A 13,819-nucleotide genomic window follows, 5' to 3' on the forward strand; every position below is an offset into this window, starting at 1 on the left:
AACATACAGTATACTAGTACCAACCAATTTTACATTTCACAAAAACTTTTGTAAAATGAACCTACGTATTAATTTGTGAGACGAATCTCTTATTTAAAACTTTCATCAAAAATTATTATTTTTTATGTCAAAAGTATTACATATTATTGTAAATGGACATAATTGACGTGTTTCACTGATAAAAATCTACGAAACATTCTCACAGACAACCTACTATTTACACTTTATGAAGACAAAGTTGGGAAAAAATAATTTAGTTTGAGGGTAAAATAATTATTTTAGTTAAATTTGTAGATTTCACATATCAAATTTGCAATAATTCATATATTAATTTGACAATACATTGATAGCTAACCAAAACAAAATTTATTCAAAAAGACATAAACTTGTATGAGGCGGTCTCACGGATCATATTTTGTAAGATATATCTCTTATTTGGGTTATCCATGAAAAAATATTATTTTTTATGCTAAGAGTATTATTTTTTATTGTGAAAATCGATAGGGTTGACTCGTCTTATAGACAAAGATTTGTGAGACCGTCTCACAACAGACACATACTTTTGAATACAGTTAACTGTTAGATATATCAAATTGTTTGTAATAGATCATATTAATTTAACAATTCATTAGTAGCTAATAAAAAAGATCTATTCAAAATAAAGTTAATTAATAGATACATTGATTACTTAGTCTTTTTTTCAAGCTATTGGTCTATGAATTTTATCCATATTTAATAATTATATATATGTGTGTGTGTTGTGTGTGTGTTTTTTTTTATCATATTTAAAAAGTTCCTCCCAAAAAAATTACTATAAAAAGATATATATATTCGTATCAATATATTCACATACAATATTAAATAGTTGAAAACAAATAAAAAATGGGGGTGTATTCATTCTATATTTTCAAAGATTTTTAATGATTTTTTTTAAATGATGGACTTTTGTGGAGTTGATAGATTTTTATTGACTTTTGTGGAATCTCATAGAATTGTAAAACAAATTTCATAGACTCTTATAGACTTTTTTTTTTCATAGAATTATGTGAATTTTGTAGTTTATAATTGTGATTTATTTTTTATTAATTTTTTAAAAATAATTATTGGACATAGATAACCTCTTCAATTTTAAATTATTTTTTTTATTTATGAATGTAAATGAATTTTACTTACTTAAAAGTTAAATCAATTTAATTTGTGAAAAACGACAAATGAACTATCCAATTTATTGAAATCAAAATTTCAATTCTTTATGTCAATTCAACATATTAATGAATAATATTTTTATAAGCTCATAATAAAATTTTATTAAAAGAACACTCAAAATAATGAGTAGTCTTTTATAAAAAAAATCTAATCATTACTGACAATTTGATCAACATCGTTCTACATTCCATTGGCTTTGATATTCATCCATGTTTTAGCATTTGCTCGTTGTTGTTTTTGAGTATTGAATAACTGATCAAAGTCGTCACCTTCATAAACTTGTCCTGATGAAGACAAATTGAGCTTCATTATCTAGTTCAATTTGAAATTCATCAAATTGACACTTTTTTCAAAGAAAATTGTGTAATATAGCACATGCCAATACAAACCCTGTAATGCCCGAGATTTAATATCGTGTTAAATTACGATTATTGATTTTAATCGAGACGATTATGAGAGGGGCTAACCGAGACACAAAAGAAGATTTTATGTGGGAATTGTTGGTGCGAGGACCGAAGGTCTCGCGCATATGCGCGAAGAGTAGGCACGCATATGCGCGAGCTGTGTGGAAGCCATAATGAGAGACCGAGCATTGGGCGCACATGCGCGACCTCAATACGCGCACATGCGCGAGAGGTCCAGAGAGTTGGGCGCACATGCGCGACTTAGATTCGCGCATATGCGCGAGGGTACCCGAGAGTTGGGTAAATTGAACAATGGCTAGGGGCGCGCATATGCGCGAGGTGCTGTGCATGTACGCGCTGAGGATTAAGTCTCGCGCATATGCGTGAGAGGCTTTGGATGAATTTTGAGGGAGACACGTATCAATTACATGCAATATATATATATATATATATATATATATATATATATATATATATATATAGCCATTCGGTTCCTTCGCAATTCAGCAACAAGGGAATCGAGAAAAGGTTTCTGGAAAAGAGTGAAAAATCCTTACGTCTTTTGTGAGAAATCCGTCCGTCCGATTTTAAATCCGACTTCAGTACTATGTTCCTATCAACGCAGGCTACAACTGGACGTAAGTTTTACTACGTTTGACATGCTTTGAAATTATGATGTTGTCAGAATTGAATGGAATTCATATATGATGTTCTTGACATGTTAGACATCATAGAATCGAAGTCAGATTAAGAAACGGACTGATTATGGAATTGTTATGATTTTCTGAAGTTAATTGACTGAGATATGATATCAAAGTTTATCAGTATTGATTATTGGTTGAGGGAATTATTATCTGGTAATGTTGTATTGACCGGGATATCGGGATTATGCGATTATGCCGTTGATTTTGAAATATTGATCAGATTGGGATCGATTTGAGCAGTATATTGATATGATATTATTGATATTGCCGTGGCCAGATTGTGGGACTGACAGAGTTTGAATTCCGGACAGGAACGTCATCAAAACTGCAATAAACGAAAGATATAAGTCAATGTGGTACTGGGACATCGACTCAAGTAGGATGTACTTGAGTTTCCCTAAATCATATACTTATTATTATGTTCTATTATTGTGATTATTGATTTGATTAAATGCTTGTTCTATGGAATTATAGGAGCATGCATTAGACGAGTAATCTTGTGACAGAAGTACCTGATAGTGGCGGGATAGCCACGAGCACATTGCACGATGTCACAAGATAATGTATTGGTGATAGGACCACAGTCCATGACGGTTAGGTCAGGACACTGGATGTTTGGTTATATCGACGTGGATAGAACTGGAGTCTTTTCTATTACTGTTGGTCGATATAGGAATACCCACATCTGGAAACCGGGATCCCTAGACTAGGATTGAGTCTAGTCTGAGTCGTGGAGTCACGAGCATTGTCGACAGTTTGATATTGATTATGTTTCAGCTTTTGATATATATTGCTGTTATCTATCAATGCTTTTATGTTTATCATATGATTGCATGTTTCGTTGATTTATACTGGGATTATATTATCACCGGAATTATCCGACTTTTGTCTTGTTTGTATGTGTACATGATAACAGGTGGGATAGGATCAGGGTCCAGGAGATGAGGAGAGATCGTGATAGAGTGGAGACTTCAGACTTTGATGTATATAGGGTTTTGGCACTTGATAATTAGATGTTGAACCTTAGTCAATTAGCCACGCATGCCAAATGAAAAATAATTGGTGGCTCCCTTGATGTAACAAGGTTATCATGTATAAATCAAACTTAAAAGGAATGATTCAATTTATTTAATATGGGTGTTGAATTGAACTAGTCGTCAAAGAATTGAGAGGAAAAATCACACCAACATATCACTCAAAAAATAACATTTTCGAGCAAGAAGAGCAACAGAATTTTTTAGCCTTGTTTTGCCCAATTTCAAGCAAAAAGAATTTCGCAAAGTTGATCAAAAAGTTGTCCAAGACTCGAGCCAAGCAGCACCTTTTTTCCAGCATAAGCAGCACCTTATTCGAGCCACGTTTCGGCAGCAAGAAGCATCCCTGTGTTTGAGCATTCCAACAAGAATTTTCCACGTTTATTTGTTGTTTCAATAATTGTAAGTAGGCTAATATACATGCTTAAAATGATTATGTTGTCGTGTTTTGAAAATTTGATCGTATACTACGCGATTCATGTTCTTTAATTCAGATATGTTTCATTCCTCATGATTCTTTTGCAATGCTATGAAATCCTGAAAATGCAATGTTAGGATTCGAATTAAAAGTAGTAAGAAATTTCCGAAACATGATAAGATAAAATAAAGTCCTGATATGGTGAATTATAATAACCGATATATAGCACCGTCCCCTCACAAGAGTAACAATTAGGAACGAATCAGTATATCATGAATAAAGAGATGAATATACATGCTTAAAATGATTATGTTATCGTGTTTTGAAAATAAAGTTATGTCACGCCCCGAAACTCAGGAATGACACCGACGTTGTTTAACAATCACACAATCGCAACAATAAGCCTCTTGTAGCACAGTATAAACCGAACCAGTTTATATATCATAATCTCAAATTAAATAATCATTGTCTTTACAATTCCCAAAATAAATAAGACGACAGAGTTTTAATGCGGAAACGTAAATCTAATTAATAATAACGTAAACATAATCGATTTCCTTGAGCATTCACCATCCCCAAAACTGCTCGGATTCTTCCTCTTCAATCTGTTCTTCTGGCTTATCTGGGGAGGGTTGTAAGAGGGGTGAGTATTTGGGAATACTCAGTAAATGGGGGACTTTGAACACAGCATAACCAATTTAATAATATTTTCAAAACATATCATAAACGTACATCATGCTTTTCATAAACGTAACGTAAATTCCATAACATAATAACACTGCGATTTTTCACCTTTAACGGTTTACTGATGTCAGTCCCTAAGTTTTGATCCTCTAAGGGGGCGAGGCCCTAAAACAGTTCTATCCCACTGTTAAGGGCCATATGTTGGAATTCCACCCATTTTCAGGGAATCCTCACAGTGTCAAACATAAACGTAATAACTTTCGTAAAAACGTATAGACAAAACGACGGTACTCGACCGTATTTTTAAACCACAAAACCGAAATTTTCATGTGCATAAAACAAAATTTAAAACAGGCCACTTACAGTGTTTGGATGTACTTAAAAAAACGTGGAGTGAACGGCTTGGTTTGGATCACTTCGCGCTCCTCGTCCGGGTAGCGCTCCGGCTCGATTTCTTTGACGATTTTCGGGACGATTTTTGTGCAGTATTTTGGCCAGGGAGAGTTGCTGAATTTTCGAGTTCGAAATTATGTGTGTTGAATGAGTGGGGTTGATGCACTATTTATAGGGGAGGATGGTGGAGCTAAATTTGGCACTAAAAATCATACCAAAAATTCATGTCAAATCTCCTAATATTGACTCCAAATATCCTTGCCATTGCTGATGATTTCTCTTCCTAATTCATGAGATATAAATCCTTGATTTATATGAATATCCGAGATTTTCTTTATCTTGTTTCCTTGCATCTTGTATGATATACTAATTTGTAATATTTCCTACCCCAAAATTCGAAATTTGCTTGGCAATAAAGATTTCAACATGACCATCTTATTCTAATACAATAAAAAGAATCTTATGCTAATAAAATTTCCTTCCAAATTTTAATTATATTATTGCAAGATTTTCGGTTCTCACAAGTTATGTTTGTAATTTCAAAGAATTATTAATTTAATTATCATACTTTTATACAAGAGTCTTTAAAAAAATTATTATCTTTGAAATCATTAATTTAGTACACTGGCCATGAAAAGACCGAGAGAAAACCATCAATAGACTATAATGAACCCTAACATTATCCATTGGCTCGAAGTGCTGACCTTGTGACTCATGCAGCTCATCCTTTTCCTGTGGCTCAAAATTCTCATTTACAAAGCAAGCTTCAACTTGTTGAGTTACAAGAAAAAACACAAAATTCCGTGTCGAATCACAAATCCCAAGATATAAGATTGAATCCTAGTTGGCATCCAGGACAGCAAGATTCGACTCTTCCTCAAAAGTCTCAAAATCCCCAGCTGCATGATGTAATGTATCGACTGGTTACTTGTATCTGTGAGAGTATGTCGTGTCCAACGAGTCAATTTTTAGTTTTGAGTTTTAACGACTCTAATATAAAAACTATCTTTATTTTAATAATATTTTACGGTTTTATCCAATTATGACATTTAACTTTATATGTGGATGTATAATAGTTATCATGATGTCTGTCTCTCAATATAAGATCATGAAACTTATTAAGAAGTGTATCATATATTCTAAGCAGGTTTCTAGTCGAATAAAAAACCTAAAATAAAGATAAAAGTCGCTTGAGTTTGAGACTAGCATATGTGATGAAAAACATCATGTTTCATTGGTTCGGGTATGAAGATGTGTATTCATACATATGAATGATCATATGATGATGCACTGAACAACCCTCTATCGGACTGTCCAAAGTGGTTCTCACTTATCAAGTGGAATAATCCACGGTTATGGTAGTATACCATCAGTCCTTTGACCAGGGACAATGTAAAAACTCTATATACTAGCATGCAATTTGAACCATTTACCAACTCCATTGAGTGTTATCAGTTGGCGAGGTTAAGTGTAGTTTCGAAATATGTAATAACAAATGCATTGTAGTTAGGGATTCATCGTTTGCCTATGGGTGAAGGTATCTTATATGGTCTGATGAGTTAATAGTGCAAAGCATACCTTGATAGAGTAAGACGTGTGTATTTTGGAAATGTGTTTCCTCAATTGAACATACCATGTCACTATTTTTACACAAAATACATCACATCGTTATCGAATTCATATGCAACTATCGATATACCAATGGTTGCAGATTTGATTGTGATACATGAGTTGAATGGACTGTACTGTACGCTAACCATAACTTAGTGTTCTTCCATGCAGTGTCAATGATACTTAAGAAATCATGAGGCGATGTTACTAGACGTTCTTACCATGATCCGACGAGTGCAATCAGAAATGAATTCTGACATTTGTGTTCGAGGTGTTGATGAAAAAAATGTGTCTAATTAGGATAAACCTGAATAAGAATAAATTTTATTCTGAATCACATGGATGTGAACTCACGGCTAGATGTATCTCTGAATCATTGAGGGTCACACAAGTATCAGATCCTTTGTCACCATTGAGATAGTCAAAGTTTAAGAAGTTGAATTTGGCGACTGTAGTTCGATGGAGATCAAACTGAATGCTTATAAAGGAGTTTACAAGTCGGTTCCATAAGACAGAAGAAATGAAAGTTAGCTAACTACTAATTGAAAAAGGATAGTGAAACTGTCTGTTTTGGTGAAGTTCATAAAACTAACCAAAACTGACAAGGAAAATTTTGATCTTCGAAATTTTCATTTTTCATTATATGAACAAGAATTGTATTTTTGATACATCGACGATGTCATCAGTGCAGCATAGAAATGCTCTATGTCCCCACCTAACATCCACACCCCACAACCAACAAGAATGAACTTAAATGAACAACCTTATAACTAATTGAAAACATCAATTCTTGTACATTTGTCATGGAATAAATTTACAAATATGCACTCCACATGTAAAACAATAAAAATAATCTATTTACATTGACACGAACAGAGTAAAACAGCATATAATATTTCATATTGTATGCTAACAAAGACACACTACAAACTGAATGAAAAAAGGCAATCAAAATAAAAACTACCTTCTGGAGCGTTATTCTTTCATAGTCTCGAGTCACTTCTTCCTTAGAACTATTATATCACAACAAAAAGTTCACTAAACAAACTCGTTCCATCTGAACATAAATTAATTCAAAAAATGCATGGAGTGACAAAACAAAAATTGATGGAAGTGCGACACACACCATCGTAATGGGATGTAAGAAAACTAAGCGGCAAGATGAATAACGGGTAGATGAGAGATAAGATAAACAGAATAAGTGGAACAGAGTACGCATCAAACACTAAACATTTAACAATTTCCGCACAGTGATCGAAACATAATAGCATGTAAAACACACACTGAATGTGTGCGCACGAGCTACAATAAAGCGTAGAAATTGCAACTTACCAATGAAGGATGGTGCTGAGGAAAAAATGGAGGCGGAAATTGTTGTGAATCGCGTTCTCTCATGTCCAAACGTAGCGGAAGTTTTGAAAATTTTTATTTTGACATTCAAAATTTTTTATTTGAGCACTCGTATGGTTTGAATCGAATAAACATACATAGGATGTTTAAAACTTTTACCTTAGTAAGTTATCACTTGGCTCCAACTACGTCGGTATAAGCGAAAGTAGTTCTTGTTGTAAATCTCATGTACGTTCTTCAAATCTCATTTTTTCAATCTTTGAATCAGGTCCATGACCAGAATCCTGAAAGGGAATGAATGGAAAAAAAAAAGCATGTCATATCAATGGAGAGTTCTGAGGATATTTCATTCCTATCGGATCGGTACAAAACCTTGTTGAATTCTTGAACGGAACGAGTTTGGTTGAATGAATAAAGGGATAGGGCCCTATGGCTTCAATTAATTATCAGAAAGAAAAAGGAACCATCTTATGTTCTGACTTTGAATAAGTTCCCGATCTAATTAGACGCTAAAAATAGATTAGTACCTGATACGGGAAGGACTTCTCCCCACGAGGGGATTCTATATTTTTTTAATAAATCCTAACTATTTATATTTTTATATGGAATCAAGGTGTGTGTAAAAGAAGAAGTATGTATGTTGGTCTTATTCTCCTACAAGCCAATTATACATATACTTATTACATTTAATTTAAATCATTTATAAATTCAATATTTGAATTTAATATTTAAATTATAAATTTAACTGCTTGAATTTATCACCTCCAAAATTTAATATTCATAAATTCAACTCCTGAAATTTATTTCTCAATGTTTTCTATAAATTCAACTCCTTGAATTTATTATCTCAATGTTTTATATAAATTCAACTCTTTGAATTTATTATCTTGACGGGGACAAAATAATCTAGTACTTGTGTGACCCTCAATGGTTCAGGGATATAGCTTGCTGTGAGTTCACAACTTTTTGTGATTCAGGACATAGTCTTTTATTCGGGCTTACCCTAATTTGCCTCATTCTATGTATTAACAATTGATCATGAGAATGTCATATATAATATTTCTTATTAAACCCATCGAATCATGGTAAGAGCGTCTAGTAGTATCGCCCCATGATTTCCTAGGTATCACTGATAGTGCATGCAAAAACTAGTCGGTTATGATTAACATACAGTACGGTCTCTTCATCTCATATATCCTGATCGAATCTGCAACAATTGGTTCATCGAAAGTTTCATAAGTATTCGATAACTCTATGACACATATTTGAGAACAAATAGTGGCATAACATGTACAATTGGAGAACTCCTTCTCTAACGTACATCTCATACTCTGGCCAGAGATTACATGCACTATTATTTCATCAGTTCACACAGGATATCCATACCCGTAGGCGAGCGGTTAATTCCCGACTACAATGCACTAACTTCTACATGTGTTGCAACTGTACCCAATCTCGCCACCTGATGACCCTCCTGGAGTTGGTAAATGAGTCAAAGCATATTCCTAACATATAGAGCCTCAGTGTTTTCCCATGGTCGTAAGGACTAATGTTGTACAAATCACAACCATGGAGTTATCATCTCGATAAATAATAACCAATTGGAAAGTCCTAGGGAGGGTAGTCCGGTATAATCATCATATGACAACTCATCTGCAGACTGCATGTTTGGACATCTCTATGTCCTTACCAAGAAATGCGGTACACAATATCATATATGTTAGTCTCGAGCTCAAGCAACCTTTATCCATATTTTAGGCGACTGAATCGACTATGAACGAATTTAGATTATACAGTGTTTACAAATGAGTTTCAACATCGAATTACAATTCATTTGTATTAAAGTATAATCAAGATCTTTATCTATGTTGATCACATGAGTATACAGATAAAGAGATAACAAACCATGAAATAACGATTATATTAAAATAAAAATTTTTTATTACAACCGAATCAATAAATTTCCTAGCCAACAATTAGCTTACATGACATCTACTCTAACAAAAATAACCAAGGAAGGGTAGAAAATTGACTCCGAAATTTGCCTATTATAAATCACGAATTTAACATGCTTCAGTTCTAAGTTAGGGTTCCGGTTATGATAAACCAAGGCTGGGTGTCAGAGGAGTGAAACTAGACAGAAAAGTAGTCGTCGCCGACGAGGGTGGTCGGGAAATTGAACCGCATTCGGTAGCCTTAGATCCAGTGAATGGGGGAGATAGACAGACGAGGCATGGGAGAACAAAAATGAAATATCGAGTTTTAATTGAAAATTGTTAAAAATATGAAGGAAACGTTTTCTAACCGGGTCACCCTATTACGTCTGCATTTAAAATTAAAAATATTATTTTATAATTTATTACTTCATCAAATAAATACAAATAAATATTATGACTTTTTTTAACATATGAAATTTAAAATAGTATTTTACTTCGTTGGTTCTGTAATCGAAGTTGATCACTATATATTATTTCATCATTAGTAATCGTCGAAGGATTCAGAGACGAAGTCTATCAACAAAATTCTACAGTGTTATAATTAGCATAATCAGGGTAATACGTGACCAATTATTCTCCCCCCAATATTGTCATTTAATAAAAAAATTTCTACCATGTCAGTATCTTGATTAAATTTTCTTGAATTGAAAATTAAGCCGATATTTATTATTTTTAATAATTAAATGTTGTTCATTATATTAAATAATCAAATAAAACCAACCGTATAAAAAAAACTGAATTTAATAAAATATAAATAATAATAGAATCATATTTTACTAAAACTTTATGGTTATGTTTGTAATTTTAGATAACTATTAATTTATATGCAAAAAATTGCATGAGACAGTCTGACGGATCGTATTTTGTGAGACAAATCTCTTATTTAGGTCATCCATGACTAAAAATATTAATTTTTATTATGAATATTGGCAGGGTTGACCCGTCTCACAGGAAAAGATTCGTGAGACCGTCTCACAAGAGATCTACTCTAATTTATAATATTGATATGATTATTCAAGAGTTCTTTAAAAATTATTATCTTATTAATTTATAAAAATTATTAATTTAGTATAATGGATCAAATCGAGATCCAAAAAGAAATATTATTTTAAAGAAATTATTAATTTAACGAATATTAATTTATAAAAATATTACTGATTGTAATATTATAATTGTAAAAACAATTAAGTTGATCGGGTCCTTGGTCCGATGTTTTTATTTATTTCAGTGATTTCATCAGATGGACGTAGGTCCAATAGAATTCATCGCATATGGGCCTACGCCCATGTATTACAAAATCCGGCCCAGACCAATTCGTCAGTAACTGAATCTCTCTACTAGAGTGGTTCACATTTCAAAATTCGAACTCAAAAGTATTCAAAAAGCTCACACCAAAAGTTCTCATCAAGTGTCTCTCTAGCCAATTCTTCAGCAAATACGCGTAAAAAATGGTAAATTGCTTCGTAAAATCGATTTATCCTACAACTTCTTTTAAATTATTGACTTCTTGAAGCTGGTTTAATCCAATCTGGGTGATTCTGTTCCGTTTTTAGGGATTGTGCGTTCCATCTTCGTTTTCTCTCGATGTTTTCCGAGTATCAGCTTATGCGATTTTGATTATTGTGGTTCCAATTTTTGTGGGCATCGTATGGTTTTGGTTTTTCCTTAGATTTGTGAATGCCAAAACAAGTAATTTCGTTTGTCTTGTAATACAATGACTCAAAAATAATCCAATGTATTTGTGTAATTTTAGATGGAAATGTTTATACTGTATTCATTATTAAGTAGTGAGTGTCTAGATATGTAAAAAAATTACCGCATTCATATGATTTTGTATCTTTTTATAAATAGCTGTTTTATTCTTTTTTTGATGGGTTGTGCGATTGAATTTATATATATACACACACATATACATATTATGAAGGCTTACCTTTCTTTTCTTGTCTTATTGAGCTATGGTGCTGTGAAATTGTTTCAGTTAGCTCATTTTGTCATGGTATTTACAGATTATGAAGGATGATTATACAGTTGTAATGATGACTTAATCATGGTGAAATATGATTCTTTGTGGTCTGCAATTGTTTTTGAGTTGATGCTTTCTTGTTTTATTGATTGTCATTGGATGTGTATGCTTGTATGAGTTGTTTTGCATGCGTATTTCTGGTGTTTCTGTGCAATATTTATGTAGTTGATCACGCTTTTTCTGCTTTGCAGGATGGACATGATCCGGAGAATAGTAAACAAAGTACTACTGACATGACTGCATTTGTAAGTTCTTTCCTATCAACTCATCCATCTGTGCCGTAGTATTCTGTATCTTCTTATATTAAGGAAATAATTTTATAGTTACCTGGTTTAAATTTATGGTCATGGTTTCGCCTCTCGTCTCAGTTTTGTTTCAACTTTCTGTCATAATTTAAAACTTCCTTTTCTTTATGATGGAGGTGGGTTTGGGTTTCAAACTTTATTTGACATTATAAATAGCCAGTATTGGTAGTTCTAACATGTCTGTATTATTATTTAGGTGCAAAATCTCCTACAGCAAATGGTGAGTTACTAATATTTCCTCTAATGTTATCCGCTATAGCTTACAGTTAGTGTCCTTACTAACATAAGGTTTTTATTTCTTTGCAGCAAACTAGGTTTCAGACAATGTCGGAATCCATCATTTCTAAAAATATCCTTCAATACAATCTATTAAATGCATTCTTTTATACATGGATATGGATGCACTATTTTTTTTTATGCATGAAACGGAAGGATGCCTGCCACTGATTATGGCTATTGTTTTGTTTCAACATAGTGTCTAAATCGTTTCTATATATTTCCTTCATATGGAGTTCCATTTTTGATTTCATCATAGTCGAAGCCATTTACAGGGACTATAACTTCTTTTGTTTTGTTTTCCATTGACGTGCAATGCTTTAAGAAACAAATTTGGACCAAATTCATGTTCCCAAAAGAGTAAATCGCCACAATGATCTATTTAAACATTATTGTATAATTCATATATACATATATTAAGATTCGTTTCCTTAACTCTGTGTACTTGATGAGATGGGTAACCGAATTGATGAGTTGGAGCTGAGCATCAATGATCTTAGAACCGAGATGGGTCAAGAAGGTTCTCCCTCTCCTTCAGCTCCACTGAAGGCTAAAGAAGAACCCAAGTCTGCTGATGAATGATAGTCAAATGCGACTATATTTTACAAGGGTTGTTGGATGTTTGTTTATGCTTGTTTATGGAATCATGGGAACTGTTATATTTCCATTCTCTATTTCAATATTCATATCTCAAAAATACATGCAATGGGTGGGCTTTAGTCACTCTATGAGGTCTTAAAAATTTGTTGCGAAGTGTGTGTTTCCAAGGAAACTCGCATGGCCGTTTTTCTTATTCATGCTACAAGCTCATCGCTCATTTTAGAACTCCTTCATTCTGCTGTTCTAGTTTTATTTCTACATCTGGTTCAGTTTTCCCAGAAGTTGCAACTTGCCTAAATCCATGCTCCGTGTTGGTTGTCATCTGTTTATGGCATAAAAAAACTACTTGAGCTGGTGATAAGGAAACTTTTGTTTAAATTTTACTACCCATAATTTGTTACATTGATGGTATAAACAGACTATCTATCGAGAACAAGTTATTTATTCTTTATTTAATATATATCACACTCACGCACCCAATATTTCCTTATCCCTGTCTTGAGAAACCCATGGTTTTAATTCGGGGTTATTTTGCTAGCCAAAATACACAAATTTATTTTACTTAATAAACGCGAAATTCTTCCTTTATGTTGGATTTTTCCTTGTTTGGAAATAGATAAAACAATACATTTTTACTGCTAGAACTTCTTGGAGAATTTTTTCCCCTCTCGATTTGTGTCGTTTGCAGGAGGATATCGATCCTAGGACACAAACTTAACGAGAAAAATCTTGGCAAGTAAAAAGTACCAAACATTCTTTCATGATTTTCTTTGAAGTCAATACCAGATTTATAACAGATACCATTGAATATGAT

General features: G+C 33.0%; 1 protein-coding gene across 1 annotated transcript; it reads left to right on the forward strand.

The window, feature by feature from the left end:
* The first annotated feature begins 11,141 nt into the window (after positions 1-11,141).
* On the forward strand, positions 11,142-13,238 carry LOC142541675 (heat shock factor-binding protein-like). The gene is made up of 5 exons (XM_075648146.1): positions 11,142-11,252; positions 12,016-12,069; positions 12,326-12,349; positions 12,436-12,478; positions 12,851-13,238. Exons 1-5 carry the CDS (start codon positions 11,250-11,252, stop codon positions 12,985-12,987), a joined length of 261 nt encoding a protein of 86 aa, XP_075504261.1. The 5' UTR covers positions 11,142-11,249; the 3' UTR covers positions 12,988-13,238.
* Positions 13,239-13,819: the final 581 nt, after the last annotated feature.

Source organism: Primulina tabacum, chromosome 4 (genome assembly GCF_025594145.1).
Source record: "Primulina tabacum isolate GXHZ01 chromosome 4, ASM2559414v2, whole genome shotgun sequence".
Lineage (NCBI taxonomy): Eukaryota > Viridiplantae > Streptophyta > Magnoliopsida > Lamiales > Gesneriaceae > Primulina > Primulina tabacum.

Bases quoted from the DNA above. Each gene is read 5' to 3' on its own strand.
- LOC142541675 (XM_075648146.1), top strand. The intron at 12,350-12,435 runs GTGAGTTACTAA...ATTTCTTTGCAG, and splicing joins AAAATCTCCTACAGCAAATG to CAAACTAGGTTTCAGACAAT. The intron at 12,479-12,850 runs ATATCCTTCAAT...AACTCTGTGTAC, and splicing joins GGAATCCATCATTTCTAAAA to TTGATGAGATGGGTAACCGA.